Genomic DNA, 17526 nt, shown 5'->3' on the forward strand with positions numbered 1-17526 from the left:
GTTTTAGTAAATGATATCGGAAATAGCCTTTTGTCAAAAGTTGGATCCGTATCAAAATAAACTCCAAATGGACCAGAGATCTAAACGTACAATGTGAAAACATATAAGTACTAGAAGAACCCGTAGGTGAATTACTCTGTAACCTGAATGTGAGGAAAGCCTTTCTCACTGTGTCTTAAGATTCAGATGCAGTATGTGAAAAACATTACTAAATTTGACTACGTGTATTAAACAACTTTGCCCCAAGGGTGGAGGAGAAGTACTGCAGTAGGCAGCCTTCTACGCTGGTCCCAGTGATCCCCACCTACTGGTGTTCATGCCTGTGTAATCCCCTTCCTGTGAGTGTGGGCTGGCCCTAGTGAATTGCTTCTAGCAAAATGGAATGTGTCAAAAGTGATGGGATGCCGCTCGTGAGATTAGGCTACAAAAGGCTGAGACTGTGACTACTGTCTTACTCACCGTCACCCTCACGAAGAAGCTGGTGTGACAACTGTCTTACTCACGGTCACCCTCACACTAACCTATGAGAGGGCCACGTACTGAGGAACTGTTGGCTGCTTGTACGTAGAATTGCAAATGATCTGTGTATTGACCTTATGTGCAGAACTGTGCTTAGTTTTCTTTTAGCGATGATACTTTATCTGAAGATCTGCTTGATGTCCTTTGAAGCGAGTCATATTGTTCATAAGTGATGTTTTGTTCCTTCCCCAGTCATTTACCCGTTCAAAACCCCATGACAGAGGCATCCTTTTCTTGTGTCTGTTTGTAAAGACAATGCTTCCAAGATTGCCACATTACAAATAATATTTGCTGCAAGTTTTTGGCAAATAGCTTTTATTAAATTAAGGAATACGCTTCTAATCCTTGTTTAGTGAGTGTTGTATTTTATTGAAGGAGTGTTGTATTTTATTGAAGGCTTTTCTATGACTCTTACCAGGCTAATGAAATTCATCCCTATTCCTAGTTTGCTAAGAAGTTTTTTTTTCTTTCTTTCTATGAAGCATCTTGAATTTTATTGGAGAGCTTTTCTGCATCTATTGATACCACATGGTTTTTCTCCCTTAACCCGTGCCCTGTTCTTTTTTTCATCCAGGTACAAAATGATCTCTGAATTCACCTGGCCCAACCATGACCTCCCTTCAGACAAAGAGGCTGTCAAGAAACTGATTAAACATTGTGGCTTTCAGGATGATGTAGCTTATGGGAAGACCAAAATTTTCATTCGAACACCCCAAACGTTGTTTACCTTGGAAGAGCTCCGTGCCCAGATGCTCGTAAGGATTGTCCTCTTTCTACAAAAGGTAATTTAATATTTTACATATAAGGATAAGGTCTTACTTTTATGTTCTTAAAGATGAGTTGAATGTTTTCTTTGATTCAAGATATGTTCACGATGGTATATTTTTTTGCATCTATGCATATCTTAAGAGTGTTTTCTGTTGCCTCCACACATGGAAAACTCACTGGGCTGCGTGAACTCAAAATTATTTTATCCTCAAAACTCTGAAGCTATTTTGTCTTCTGGTATTTAGAAACAGAGAGATGTCTGAAGCAGTCTGGTTTTTGTCTCTTGCAGTTAACTGAGTTGTTTCCCTCAGCTTAACTGCATAAAGGACTTTTTCTATCTTATAATTTACAAGCTTGGCCAGCCTGTGTGAGACCACCTCCCTCACCCATCACGACCCACCGCCAGCACTTGCCAAGGTGTGCGGTGCTGACTCAGCGGTCCTCGTAAGACCATGGTACCTGTCATCACTGATCTGTGCAGGGCCCCTTCTCATTTCATTCAGTCACTCAGGTATTTCTTTTTATCCCTCTTACCCATTTCCATACCTTCTGATTGAACCATTTTAATATAAAAAAATTATATATGCATATAAAAAGAAATTGTGTTCCTCTAGGAGAATGTCCTTGGGATATCCATCAGGGGAAAGGTGGCTGGGTCATTGGGTATATGTAGACCTAATTGGCGTAAGTAGTGCCAGGCTCCTCTCCAGAATGTCTGCCAGTTTGCACATCACCAGTTTGTACGTAGAGGTTACTATGTGCCCACATCCTTAGCAGTATCATCCAGGTACCTAAATTTTGCCAGACTAGTAAGTATAATGATATCTCATTGTTGCTCTACTTCCTATTTCTCTGATTACCATTGAATTTGAGCATCTCATTAAATGCTTGTTGCTTTTTGGGGTTTCCTATAAACTGCCTGTTCATATCTTTTATCCATTTTTCTATTGTAATTGGTATCATTTTCTTGTTGATTAGCAGGAATTCCTTGACTATTTTAGACATTAATCTCTATTCACTTTAGATATCATACATATATTCTCCTGTTCTGTCGGCATTCTAATGAACTTTCTAATGTGCTTTGTTGAAGGGAATCCTTAATTTTGACATAATCAAATTCTTTGATTCTTTTTTTTTTTTTTTTTGGCCTTATATTTTGTGCCTTGGAATTTTATTTAAGAGGGCTTTCCTTGTATCTAGGTCACAAAGGTACTATCCTATGTTTTCTTCTATGAACTATATAGTTTTACCTTTCACATTTAGGTCTTTAATCCATTCAGAATCCATCTATGTATGTGGTTCTCTCTAGGCAACCAATTTCACTTTCTTCTATATGGTGAGCAAGTTTTCTCAATACCATCTAAATACTAAATAATCTGTTGTTTCCCTATTGATTTGTGGTGCCACTTTTATTATGTATGAAGTTTATATATATATACATATATATGTATTCTGTTTCCGAGTGCTCTATTCTGTTCCATTTCTGTATCTGCCTCTTTTCATACTACTGCCACGTAGCTTTTATTGTAGTATGTTTTAGTATATGGTAGGATAAGTCCATCTTCTCTACTCTTCTTTATTGAGGTTGATTATTCTATACATAGACCTTTATCCTGTAATATAAATTTTAATCTGTGTTTACTGAGTTCTTTAAATTCGACAATACTTTTTATTAGGATTGCATTGAATATATAGGTTAATTTTAAAGGATTAACATTTTTATAATATGAAATCATCTTAAGAGTATTGAATAAGCTTATTTAAATCATTTTATTGACTCTTAGACTTAGGTCTTATGAACTCATAGTTAATTCCTAGATATTTTATTGTTTTTGTAGCTGCTGTGCTTTTATTATTGTGTTTTTATTATATTTTCTATGTGTCAGTGTTGGTATAGAGAAGTAATATTGGCTTATGTTGGTTTAACTGTATCCAGAATGAAACGTTTCTTGATTCACATTTGTTGATTCTGTTAGTTTTTCTGGGTAAAAGATTATATCATGTGCAGATTATAAAAGTTCCCTTCCAATTGCCAAGATGTTTCTGAGTGTTGGTCTCGTTCATTTATTTTTCCTAGAACTCAGGAAAACTTTTGGAGTGGAATACTAAATTCTGTTTCATCTTAGAACAGTTTCCTTCTATTAATTGGTTTTTTTTTTAATACTGCTTTTACTCCGTTCTGTTTTCTTTCTCAAGACAGCTTGTAAATTTGCAAGGTGAATCTCTGTTTTTTGTCTGCTGTAGTGAGTTATTTTCATGCATCTGTTCTACTGTATATTCAAATCCTTACTTTTGATCTTCCCTACTTAGCAGTGGGAGTTTTTGTTGTTGCAGATCTGATACTTTGTCTTTCTTCTTCATACCTATCCAAGACATTGACCAGACTCAGGGCTTGGCCTCTCAGTTTGGTTGGGACAGTCCTGGTTTCTGACTGTGGTCTGTTGTAAATATTAGTAGGAAACCTTTCACTCTCAAAGTGTCCCAGCATGGGTAACAAATGATACAATAGTCACCCTACCGTGAACTCACTTTCCTTCCACTTGTTGGCTGGTAGAATCCTCTTCTTAAATCTACATCGGCATTTTGTTTACTTCTTTCACAATTGTCAGTGTCCCACAGACTTTCACCTATTGCAGCTCTGTCAGCCAAAGATGGGGCCCACCCTGTCCCTCCACACCCCAGGGCCCAGCTCTTACAGAAAAGGTTGAATTCCAGATATACACGCCTAATAGGACTCGTCCTTTCTCAGTCCTCTCTACAGCACCTCTGCTTGCTTTCTGGTGAGAAATTACAATTTCTACCTAGAAAAGAGAGATTCTAAAAGACAAGGGATGGCTGCTTCAAAAACTATCAACTGCGCCCTGGAGGGAAAGCTGTCCAGTCTTCTCTGTGGTGTAGATCTTGCGTTTCTTAACCATAGGGCAGTGAGTAGGGGATGACCTCCCTCTAAATTCTCAGGCAGACCATCCTAGAGCACGATGTACGTGATCTACTCATTATGTTCTTCGAACCAACTCCACAGGCCATAAAATTAGTGAGAATTTCAGTTTCTGGGAAGAGGTCATCAGTCACCTAACTTTCCATGTGACGTGTTTTCAATTCTTCTGTTTCCTTATGGGAATGTAGTGTGAAGCTGTAGAGGCAGCATCAGGAGATGCTGATTTAAGCAAGACTCCCCAACAATTGACTTTTTAAATTTCCTTTTTAAATAAAAATCAGCTTTGTCTTTTTTATTATATAATTAAAGTGCACTCATTGTAAAAACAGATTCAAACCATAATGAAAAGTATAAGGAAATCCATGGGAAACCACCTAAAATCCCACCATCCAAAGGTAACACACCAAGTGTGTGAATTTTTTCCATTCTTATCAGTGAGAAATGCTACCTCGTTTCTACTATTTCATTTTTTATTTTCATGACTACTAGCAAGGGTGTGTTTATTGGATTGCTTCCTCTGTTACTCATTTTTATCAGTGGCCCATTTTTCTGGGATTGTTTGCCTTTTTCTTAGGAATTCCTGGGAGCTATTATCTTTATGTGTTGCAGCTATTATTCCCAAGCTGTCATTTGTCATTTGATTCTGTTCATGGTATACTCTTTGATGTGAAATTTTTTCACTGAATGTAATGAAATATGTCCTTTTCTTTATAGTTTTTGAGTTTCTTCCAGAAAAAAATTATAGATCTGGGATTTCGTTTTGTACATGGTGTGATGTAAGGGTCCAACTCTATTTTGTTCCAGGTATTCAAATTCCATTTATTTAAAAAATTCCTCTCTTTTTTCCAATTTAAATTGAAATTCCACCTTTGATTAACATTGAATGCCCATATATGCTTGAATCTATTTCAGGACTCACTATTTTGTTCCATGGTCAGTTCCTATGCCAGAATTATACTGTGTTTATTATAGTACATCTTAATAGGTTTTAACATGTGAGAACGTGGCTTTCAGTACCTGTTCTGTGCCTTAGTAGAGATTCAGTGTCAAGTTAGAAGAATCAGTGATGTTGCCTAAAACCAGAACCTCCAAAATTAATTGTTCTTAAAGGAATAAACTGTATAACCACAAAGATTGCAGAGGAGATACAAACTATGTTGCTTTCTGATTCGTAAAAAAATTTCTAGTTCTCCGCTGTCACCATCTAAACCATTAACCACTTGGTATCAAGAATTATGGATAATCCGTGATCTTGCTTGTCTTCATATACTTGGTCATATGCTTGACATTTTAGAGGATTTTTGAAATTGCTAGAAATATCTTTTTTTAAGAAATAACCCTCTAGATTTCAAAGAATTGTATTGGTTTTATAAGTACATAAGTAATAGCAGTACAAGTTCATGTAGAATCGTGAAAAAATATAAATCCTTTTATAGTTTTAAAATGTAATTTTCTTTTATATTATACATAAATTTAAATCATAACATACCATTGTATAATGCTTTTCATTATAATTTTACACGTGTAAACACTTAATTTACGTATTTATAATAACTGACTTAGTCCTTAATATGATTTACTAGAGTTTCCTCAATCTGTCTGCTATTACTGGATGTTTGGGTATTTCCAGTGATACATTCTTACAGATCCCATTGCAGGGCACATCTCTGTTTACTTAGAGTAGTGCCTGACACCAAGTCCAATAATGATACCTGTTGTTATTACTACTGCTACTGCTATTACTACTATTAGGTAGTTGTGAACATCCTCGATTATTTTCTTGGAATAAACTCACAGACACAAAATTGTTGGGTTAAAAGATGCGTACTTTTAAGATTTTCTATACCTGTTGTCAAATGGCTTCCAGAAAGATTGTGCCAGTGTATGGTCCCACCAACTAATGAGTGAAAGACCTTGCCTCACTGAAGCACTGGATATTTTCATTCTTACAAATACCCTTTCTGGATGACCTAAAATCTGAGTGTTTTGCCTGAATACAGGCATACCTCAGAGATACTGCAGGTTTGGTTCCAGATCACCACAAATAAAGCGAATATTGCAATAAAGTAAATTACATGAACTTTTGGTATCCCAGCGCAATACAAGTTATGTTCACATAATACTATAGTCTGCTAAGTGTGCAGTAAAATTATATGTAAAAAGAATGTACATACCTTAATTTAAAAACACTTTTATTGCTAAAAAATGCTAACCATCATCTGAGCCTTCAGCGAGTCATAATCTTTTTGCAGTAGTAACATCAAAGATCACTGATCACAGATCACCATAACACAAATAATAATAATGAGAAGGTCATCTGCAGACAGTGGCAGTCTTACTTCTTCTCCAATTTGGATTCCTTTTATTTCTTTTTCTTCTCTGATTGCCATGACTAAAACTTCCAAAACTATATTGAATAATAGTGGTGAGAGTGGGCAGCCTTGTCTTATTCCTGATCTTAGAGGAAGTGGTTTCAGTTTTTCACCACTGAGAACGATGAGAAAACCATAATTCAAAAAGAGTCATGTACCACAATGTTCACTGCCGCACTATTTACAATATCCAGGACATGGGAGCAACCCAAGTGCCCATCAACAGATGAATGGATGAAGAAGCTGTGGCACATATATACAATGGAATATTGCTCAGCCATAAAAAGAAACGAAATTGAGTTATTTGTAGTGAGGTGGATGGACCTAGAGTCTGTCATACAGAGTGAAGTGAGTCAGAAAGAGAAAAACAAATACCATATGCTAATGCATATGTATGGAATCTAAAAAAAAAAAAATGGTTCTGATGAACCTAGGGACAGGGCAGGAATAAAGACACAGACGTAGAGAATGGACTTGAGGACACGGGGCGGGGGAAGGGTAAGCTGGGACGAAGTGAGAGAGTGGCATGGACATATATACACTACCAAATGTAAAATACATAGCTAGTGGGAAGCAGCTGCATAGCACAGGGAGATCAACTCAGTGCTTTGTGTCCACCTAGAGGGGTGGGTTAGGGAGGGTGGGAGGGAGATGCAAGAGGGAGGGGATATGGGGATGTATGTATATGTATAACTGATTCATTTTGTTATACAGCAGAAACTAACAAACCATTGTAAAGCGATTATACTCCAATACGGATGTTAAAAAAATAATGAGAAGGTTCGAAATATTGTGAGAATTACTGAAATGTGACACAGAGACACGAAGTGAGCAAATGCTGTTGGAAAAGTGGCACTGATCGACTTGCTAGATGCAGGGCTGCCATAAACCTTCAATTTGTAATTTAAAAAAAAAAATCTGTGAAGGGCAATAAAATGAGGTATGCCTGTATTTAAAACATGATTTTCTAAGAAGCCCTGGATGTAGTACCACATGTTTGCCTCATTAAATTAAAAGAAATGAAGCTGTGTAGCCAGTGGGATTTTTTTGGTAAGATCATCTTCTCTTCCTTTCATAATATGCAGTTGCTTTACTTCCCCACACACCCTCTACACTGGAGCTTGTGTGTGTTCTTTACATCACATTTGAATGAGAAATCAAATAAGGTGGAATTTCTAGACAGCACTGAAGAAACTACAGTTTTCAGAATTACAGCTTCAAGCAAGGAGGTGCCAAGACATCAGTAGTCAGTTCAGCAGCAAACACATGGGGCTGTCAACATGTGTAATGATTGTTTTAAGTGTGTTGTGCAGCAGAGCTGTCCAAGCTGATTTCCTTTTAGCTTTTTTCCATCTTCATCCTGTACCTTCCTGATTTGGTGTTTCCTGTCATCCATCTTCTATATGTTGTATTCATTAATTCCCAGAAAATAAGATACTTACTTGTTGTGTGGTTGGGGAGATCCTGAAAGAAGACAGTAGTTTTCACTGTTAACTGGTAGTTAACCGTTAACTGATTTTTAATGAAAATATCTCACCAAATGCATTACAAAGCATCACGGTTCTCTAATATTCTGTACTCACTTAGTTTTAAATACTTTGCTGTCTCAGAAAAAGAGTGGGGGAACTTCCCTGGTTGTCTAGCATTAAGACTCTGCGCTCCCAATGCAGGGCACCGGGTTCAATCCCTGGTCAGGGAACTGGATCCCACGTGCCACAACTAAAGATCCTGCATGCTGCAACTGAAAAAAGATCCCGCGTGCCGCAACTAAGACCCAGCACAGCCAAATAAATAAATACTAAAAAGAGAGAGAGAGCTTATTAAAAAAAAAAAAGAAAGAAAAAGAGTAGGGTACAGAACCCCTCAAGAAACTCCCTTATTTTTTTGGTGCATGTATAGTTTTAAATGTATGTTCTCATCCTAGGGTATCATAGGACAAGATCAAAATCATCGTATAAGGTGATATTAAAAATGGATTCTCAAAGGGAGATAGAAAAGTACTGGGAGACTTCATCTTTTGTGGGGCCATTACCAACAAATATGGAATGAGGTGATGGATTTTGAAGAGTGGATTTCTTGACCCACCTATAAGACAGATAGAGGCTTTTGTGAATTGTGTCTTCTTTTGGGGGAATTGGCCCTTTCTTAAAGGGCATCTATAATCGATTATAGACAGACATCTTAATTGGTCACTATGTTATGTATTTGGGCCAATTCAGATCACACAGCTTTGATCCTAGCTCTAGGAATAGATTTTATCCTTTCCAGTGTGCCATGTTAAGAGGCCAAGGCCCCTCCTCTGTCACGTACTGAAGGCTACTAAACATAGATATTCTTTCTTAAAATAATATCTTCAGGCTCTAATCATTTTTCTTCAAGCAATTTGTGGTCACCCTGAGATCACAATTATAACTCTCAAATTCCCCAGCAGCAAGAGCTGCCAGCCCTTTGAAAATTTAAATTATGCTAGCCTCTGACCCGCTCCACACTCCATGCCATGAGTTTTTGTGGGTTTTATTTCAGTCCTAAATATGGCTCACAGCTTGTAGCACCCATGACACATGAGCTGTGGGGTCCATAGTCAAGCTCGAATCTGAAATCAGTTGTCAATCTTCTATTATAGTCATGTGAAATTACAGACATGTTTATATGGGAAATACAAAAGCTTCATGCTATCAGTGTTCAGATCAGTCAGCCTCCTGGGCCACTTGGCTCCCAGAATTTTATTTTTGCTTGTCTGGTGTCTGCCTGAAAGGATAGTAGTGGCTTGATTATTAGGTCATAAGAAAATTGGTGCAATCTCAAAGGCAGGACAGGGGAGAACAAAGGAATGAGTGGAGGAGAAAGTGTGGAAAAGATGTGAACGAGAAAAAAAGGTGATGTAACGCTGAGAAAGGAGGAAGAGACATCAAGTTAGTGAAATAAAATACTCAAAATGTAGGCTAAAATGATATGTGATTGTCATTTCTAATTTTATGTGGAATTCAAGATGGAACTGTAGAGGGCTTCCCTGGTGGCACAGTGGTTGAGAATCCACCTGCCAATGCAGGGGACACGGGTTCGAGCCCTGGTCCAGGAAGATTCCACAAGCCGCAGAGCAGCTAAGCCCATGTACCACAACTACTGAGCCCACATGCTGCAACTACTGAAGTCCGTGTGCCACAACTCCTGAGCCCACGTGCTGCAACTACTGAAGCCTGTGCTCTCTAGGGCCCGCGTGCTGCGACTACTGAGCACGTGTGCTGCAACTACTCAAGCCAGCGCACCTAAAGCGCTGAAGCCCATGTGCTCTAGGGCCCGCATGCCGCAACTACTGAGCCCGCGTGCTGCAACTACTGAAGTCTGCACGCCTAGAGCCCGTGCTCCACAACAAGAGAAGCCACCACAATGAGAAGCCTGCGCACCGCAATGAAGAGCAGCCCCTGCTCGCCACAACTAGAAAAATCCCGTGTGTGACTACGAAGACCCAGCGTAGCCAAAAATAAATAAGTAAATATTTTTTAAAATTAAAAAAAAAGGCGGCTCATGTATCACAAGAACTGCCCTGGTTGTTTTTTCCCAATTAATAATATTATTTTTATGTTCTTATATTTATTAAATTCGCATTTTTCGTTCTTTTTTAAATTAATTTTTATTGGAGTACAGTTGCTTTACAATGTTGTGTTAGTTTCTACCGTACAGCAAAATGAATCAGTTATACATATACATATATCCCCTCTTTTTTTGGATTTCCTTCCCATTTAGGTCACCAGCACTTTACATTCTTATTGTTGGGTTATATTATAGTCCCAGTCACAAGAAGGATCTTGTGAAGAGTTAAGAGTGGCTCATAAAAGCATAAACGTATAATGAAAATAGCAAATTCTGAAACTGAGAATAATATCATCACTATTAATTACAAGTAATCGCAAAGGTTAATATAGGTCTGAGTATAATAATTTTGTAAACCAACCAGAGAAAAAGTGTGAATAGAATCATTATCTGCAAATTAGATTGTATGGGTGTAGTTATTCATTTGCCCCTATTCCCTGATGTACTGTTTATTGTGAAACTTTGTCAAGTAGTAGCATGAGGCTATGGGGCTTTCACATTATTTTCAAACAAAGCTCACTGGATTCTTTGTGAAACCAGTCAAGTGTTTTATTTCTCAGACGAAAAGCAAAATAATTCTCTCTCATATGAAATTGATTACTTTTGCCCTTAAGTTAAAAAAAAAAAAAAGCTACTAATGTAGTAGCTAATCTTTACTGAGTGGCAGGCAGTATTCTGAGCACTTTACATACATTAAGTAAATCTTTATAAGAACTCTGTGAATGAGTGTCTACCAGTATTTTTCATCTAATAGGAAAGGGAACTTAAGCCACTTGAATAGCTGAGTGCCTTGCTGGAGGTCACACCAATAGTGGACCCCACAGCTGGGATTTGAACCCAGTGGTGCAGCCTTCTGCACACGTTTAACCACTATTCACTTATACCACGGTAGCATCATTCAGTGTGCACTCCTCATAGGAAAAACAGGTATGACTCACACTATTGAAGAAAAGTTTATAAAACCAGCCACAGAGATGTTGATGACATCATGCTCAGAGAGAAAGAAGAAGGTGATTTGGCCCTAGTGATGTCTGAGTCATTGACTATTGAGTATGTGAACTAAGATATATCTTTACTACGATTGGAAGGAAACACTGATGTTTCCTGTATGAATCAGCTCTTGACATATGTACGGTAATGAAAAGTGATCAGGGACTCTCTTTTACTGAGAATACATACTCCAGGAGAAGAGTTTTACTTGTTGTGGTAAGTTACTTTTGAGCCAGGAGTGGGTTGGGAAAGGTGTGTCTGGATGACTATGGACAAAGCATAAACTGAATTACAGGAAGGGTGGAGGAGGCATGGCTCTGTGACAAGAGAGGTTGCCCCCAGTGCCAGTCCACTCACTGCTTTATTCATGGGGAATATTTATGGTCAAAAATACGCTGCTTGACCTTGGCTAGTATTGAAAGAAATAAAGAAAAATGTGCCTTTGGTCAGATGACCACCATTGACATTATGTCTTTTCAGTAGGAGGTGAGAAGAAACGGATAGCTAATGTCCTTTCCAACACTGTGATGTGTGGCCGGGTGGGAGAAGGGCGCTCATTGTATTTAACATCTTTATTGGAGTATAATTGCTTTACAATGGTGTGTTAGTTTCTGCTTTATAACAAAGTGAATCAGTTATACGTATGTTCCCATATCTCTTCCCTCTTGCGTCTCCCACCCTCCCTATCCCACCCCTCCAGGCGGTCACAAAGCACGGAGCTGATCTCCCTGTGCTATGCGGCTGCTTCCCACTAGCTATCTACCTTACGTTTGGTAGCGATATATGTCCATGCCACTCTCACGCTTTGTTCCAGCTTACCCTTCCCCCTCCCCATATCCTCAAGTCCATTCTCTAGTAGGTCTGTGTCTTTATTCCTGTCTTACCCGTAGGTTCTTCATGACATTTTTTTCCTTAAATTCCATATATATGTGTTAGCATACGGTATTTGTCTCTCTCTTTCTGACTTACTTCACTCTGTATGACAGACTTTAGGTCTATCCACCTCATTACAAATAGCTCAATTTCGTTTCTTTTTATGGCTGAGTAATATTCCATTGTATATATGTGCCACACCTTCTTTATCCATTCATTGTATTTTAAATGAGTAATAAACATGGATTTGTCCATTCATTACTGAATAGGGGTATACAACGAACAAGACAGGGCTCCATCCAGAGGAAGCTGACAGCCGAGTCAGAAGGGAGATGTGTTAGCGCTCAACCAGTGCAGTAGAGTAATTGTGACACTGTTGAGCAGGTAATGACTGCCAGGTGGGCTCAGAGAAGAGTCACCCACCTGAGCTGAGAGGGAAGGCTTTTTGGAAGGAGGAGAGATGCCAAAAAGTCGGAGAACAACTCTGTTAGGTTCACATTTTACTTGGAAGTCCATTGTATGGAGGACAGAGATCTTAATCTCTATTTCATAATTCATTTATACAGGTTGAGTTCATCGGAGCTGGGTCATTGATGTGAGAGCAGGTTAATTGTCACGAAGGTTAGTGGGTAAACTAAACTTCCTGTGACAAAAACAAGGAACAAAGTTGTCTACAAAAATATCAAACAGACGTTGTTTTCCGTAATAAATGTTTACTCGTCTTACTCTTTGGAATTACTGAAACTGCCCTTTCAGTGTTACAGGAGAGTTCTTTGCCCTCCTTAGAAATTAGGACAATTAGGAAGCAAATATACATGGCAGCCATGCAACTCATGATGACAGAATTAAATTTAGCTGAATTTTATCACAAGTTTATAAATATTTACTAACCTTTCCCCTGTTATCTAACAAGACGTAAAGAGCTAGCTCTGGATTTGTCTTCTCAAAGCACCTGGGTCAGCAATTCCATTCTGTCATGGTTCTGCATTAATAACTGCTAGGAAAGGCTGGCAGCCTTCGATTTGATTGGGGGTTTTTTTTGTTTGTTTTTGGTTGTGGCTTACAATATTCTGTTTCCATACTATACAAAGTCTCTGCAGCTTGAAAGAAGGGGTGCAGAGACAGGAGCGTATTTGGAGAACCTAATAGTTTAGGGCGTAGTTCAAAGTACCTCTGAGACATTCGAGTCAAGATGACCAGCATATTGGATGTATGAGTCAGGGAAGCAGAGGAAGTAACAAATCTCAAGAAGGAATGATCAGCAGTGTCAAACATAGGGTCATCCAGCAAAATAAAGGACTGAAAGTGCCCACTTAATCTGGCAGTTGGGAGATCACTGGTTTATTAATAACCAGCATGTTAAAGATGATCAGGGTGAAAGGCAGAGTACAGGAAGAGAAGAAAAACACACCAAGTACTAGAATCCTCCAGGAAGAAAGTATGTTGAACATTTATTGGTAAATCATGGTAATATGGTAATGAACATAGGTATGGAAAGTATGTCTGTTCTTAATGAAGAAATCAAGGAGTATTTATCATCTACAAGACATTTAATAAACGACTATTGAATGTTGAAGCCTTACTCCTACATATATTACTAAGCAGTGCTAATAAAATAACATTATTCAGTACAAGTCATTGATTTTTATTATTGTGAAGAAAATTTCTGTTGATTTATAGTGTAAGCCAATAACTGAAGCCATTTAGTATTTACGTATTGACAAATGCAAAGCCCCTTTAGAGCAATAAAAATGCTTCAGCAAAAATTTAACATTAGAACGACAGAGCATCCTTTCTTCTCTCTCTCTCTCTCTCTCTCTCTCTCTCTCTCTCTCTCTCTCTCTCTTTCTCTTTATTTTTCCCTACCCCCCTCCCCACCCTTTTCCTCCTCCCACCCAACTGAGGAATAAAAAAGATAAAAGCATATTTGGAAAATAATGATGACATGTCAAAAATAATTTGTTTCTTATTTATCTCCTCTCAGATACTGCCAATAAGAAGCCACTGCCACCCCTTCCCCAGCCTGTTCCCCTGTAGGTTGGAAGCAGATGATTTGCTCTCCTGAAAGAGCAGCACATCCGTTGCCCGGGTGATATCTCATTACTAAGGCAACCAATTTGGTGCATCAGTGTGAATCCCAATTTTAAAATGTAATTATGCCAAGATATGTACATATGCTTGAGATTTGCTCAAAAGAAATCTGTTCTCCTTTGGAAGGAAAACATTTCCTATGTTAGTTGAAAGAAAGGGGGAAATACTTCTTTTATTCTTTGCTAGTTATAAATACACCTTTCAACTGATCTCCCACCATGCTTAGTGAAAGAGCTTGCACTGGTTCTCTCTCACCACTTTTTTTTTAACTTGAGATCTTCCCTTTCCAAGACACTTCTCTCTTGAGACCTGTCACTCATAACCCAGCAGCTGTTGTCACCATGACAACATTTTCTGGCCCCTATAGGTGGCGGAAGGAAAAAAAAAAAGAGTGGCTCCATTTTCATTGCACTTTTCTTTTTAATTGCTGGGAACTCAAGAGATTGACTCTTTGTAAGGAATTAGTTAGTGAAGGGGAAGTGATTCAATGAATAGGTGTTTACGTTAAATTATAAAACTTGTGAACAATTCAGTGAGGATTGCCATCCCAGACTCAAATGAAAGATCTTATTGATAGGAGGTGTACACCAAAAGCTTGGCTGGAGGAAGACAGCCAAGGCAAACAAAATACCATCGAATCACTGCTGAGCAATTAATTTTTCTTCCTCCTCGACAAAAATTATTGTTTAAAACTTAAAAGCATATTTGGGTGCAGGGAATATTTAATTACCAATCTTATTAAATAATGAAACCCATGCAACTCATTAAGTTTCCCATTTGCTGAAGCTTCCAGGAAGCTCAGGGTTCAGATTTGTACTCAGATCCAGGAATCATTCTTAGCTGGGGTTTCAAGTGTGACTGTCACCCTTCCTACTGAGACCCCCACCCATTGCCTACCTGTCCTTCTTTTATCCTCAGTTGGGTGACTGTGTTGTCTATGTAACTTTTTTTTTTAATTTATTTATTTTTGGCCACGTTGGGTCTTCATTGCTGCGTGCAGGTTTTCTCTAGTTGCAGCGAGCGGGAGTTCCTCTTCGTTGCGGTGCGCAGGCTTCTCATTGCAGTGGCTTCTCTTGTTACGGAGCACGGGCTCTAGGCGCATGGGCTTCAGTAGTTGTAGCACACGGGCTCAGTAGTTGTGGCTCGCGGGCTCTAGAGCGCAGGCTCAGTAGTTGTGGCGCATGGGCTTAGTTGCTCCGCGATGTGTGGGATCCTCCCGGACCAGGGCTCGAACCCGTGTCCCCTGCATCAGCAGGCGGATTCTTAACCACTGTGCCACCAGAGAAGCTCCCTTGTCTATGTACCTTTTATGTAAGTTTCCTCCGATCTTTTGGAAGTAATTGGGTGACACATATTAAAGGCAACGGTGAAAATATCGTAATGGGTATTCACTACCTAGTGGCAGTGCTGATATTTCACGTAAAATATCACCCCCCAAAAAAGATGATTTTCAAAACTGCCTTTTTAAAAAGGCCTTTCTGAAGTACATAATTTTGCCACATATTTCATTAAGCCAAGACACTTGATGGGTGACAAAATATATCCTCATATCCTATTAGGTATATAAAAGAATATATGTGGTTTAAGTGTAAGGGCTATGGTGTTGAGGTTTACTTCAGTCTTTTTCTTGCTATAGCACTAAGAAATCTAAGTGTGTCAGAAATTGCTTATATCTTTGTCATGGCACATTTAAACACATTCTGCTTGGACTATTAAGTTTTGCTAACCAAAAAAGTTTATGAAATATTCAACATGTTCTGGGAAATGTATCATTATTTATTGCATATATTTAGAGCATTCGGTTTCTCTTTATGGGGAGACGTATAGTGGCTTTAAACTCGATCTTTTTCATTTCAGCACATGCACAGTATAAATACCTCTAACGTACAAAAGGCCCTTCCAAAGAAATGAAATAAATACCTCACTAGAAAACTGAGGAAAACTATAGACAATCAGTCCACCAAAAAAAAGGAAAAATGGCCAGCAACTATATTTTCACCTATCAGATACTCAGCGTTTGTTTTTTTTTTTTCTTTTAATCCTACACAGTGTTGTTGATGATACGTTTACTACTGGCATGAGAGTAAATTGATGAGAACTTTCTGGACAGTAGTTTAGCAATGTGTTTCCAAAAAATCTAAAAGTTGGGTTTGCCTCTAATCTAGCAATTATGCTTGTAGAAATTTATACTAAGAAAATTCATGTAAAAATCCAGCTGTAAGAATTTTCTCTTCAGTATTTCTCATGAAAGTGGAAAATAATGGAGAAGAATGTTAAGAAGTGAGTCATATAAATTGTGGTATATCCCTACAATAGAAAACTAAGCAGCCATTAGCAGTGACAATATAAAGAAATTTAATAACATCAAGTGCTCATGATAAATGTTAAGTGAGAATATGTGTTACAAAACAGGATGTTCAGTATGATTCCTTTTTAACCACATTGTTAATTCTAGACATACCTACACCTGCATGCGTGTGCACGCACACACACACACCCATTATATAGACTGAGGAGGAGTCATCCCTTTGGGGGGGTTTATTTATAACTAAAGAAAATTTAGGGCTATTTATATTCAGTATTTTATGTCAGACAGTCTTACTGTTGCCAGACATCACTCTGCATTCAAATTCAGTACTGCAAGGAGGATCTGTATTTTTTTATTGAAGTATAATCGATTTACAATGTTGTATTAGTTTCTGCTGTACAGCAAAGTGATTCAGTTAAATATATATATATATATATGTATATATATACATATATACTTTTTCATATTCTTTTCCATTATGGTTTATCACAGCATATTGAATATAGTTCCCTGTGCTATACAGTACAGCCTTGTTGATTATCCACTCTATATATAATAGTTTGTATCTGCTAACCCCAAACTCCCAATCTATCCCTGCCCTACTCCCCTCCCCCTTGGCAACACAGGTCTGTCCTCTATGTCTGCAAGTCTGTTTCTGTTTTGTAGATAAGTTCAGTTGTGTCATGTTTTAGATTCCACATATAAGTGATATCATATGGTATTTGTCTTTCTCTTTCTGACTTACTTCGCTTAGTATGATAATCTCTAGATCCATCCATGTTGCTGCAGATGGCATTATTTCATTCTTTTTCATGGTTGTGTAGTATTCCATTGTATATATGTACCACATCTTCTTTACCCAGAGATTCTATATTTTTAAGAAAATTTAATTTCAAAATAAGATGTTTACTAGCCAGTTGTCCTGAGTTGGTCTTATTGTATTTGTGTAGATACAAACACCCAAAGAAATCAAGCACTCATAGAAAATATGTCAGTGACAGATATCCTCGGGGAAGTAAAAATACAATCAAGCACTCGTGATTTATGTTTTTGGGGGTTTTTTTTGTGGTATGTGG

The 17526-nt window shown here is 38.1% G+C and overlaps 1 protein-coding gene across 2 annotated transcripts in view; it reads left to right on the plus strand.

Annotated features, from left to right (window-relative positions):
- The window catches only part of MYO1D (myosin ID), a 346176-nt gene that overhangs the window by 155019 nt on the left and 173631 nt on the right, over positions 1-17526 (plus strand). For both annotated transcript variants that reach the window (XM_082860517.1, XM_082860518.1), the window contains exon 16: positions 1094-1301. In XM_082860517.1, the coding sequence (XP_082716643.1) occupies positions 1094-1301 (208 nt within the window). The remainder of the gene's footprint in view (positions 1-1093; positions 1302-17526) is intronic.

Source organism: Leucopleurus acutus (genome assembly GCF_964270905.1).
Source record: "Leucopleurus acutus genome assembly, chromosome: 19".
Lineage (NCBI taxonomy): Eukaryota > Metazoa > Chordata > Mammalia > Artiodactyla > Delphinidae > Leucopleurus > Leucopleurus acutus.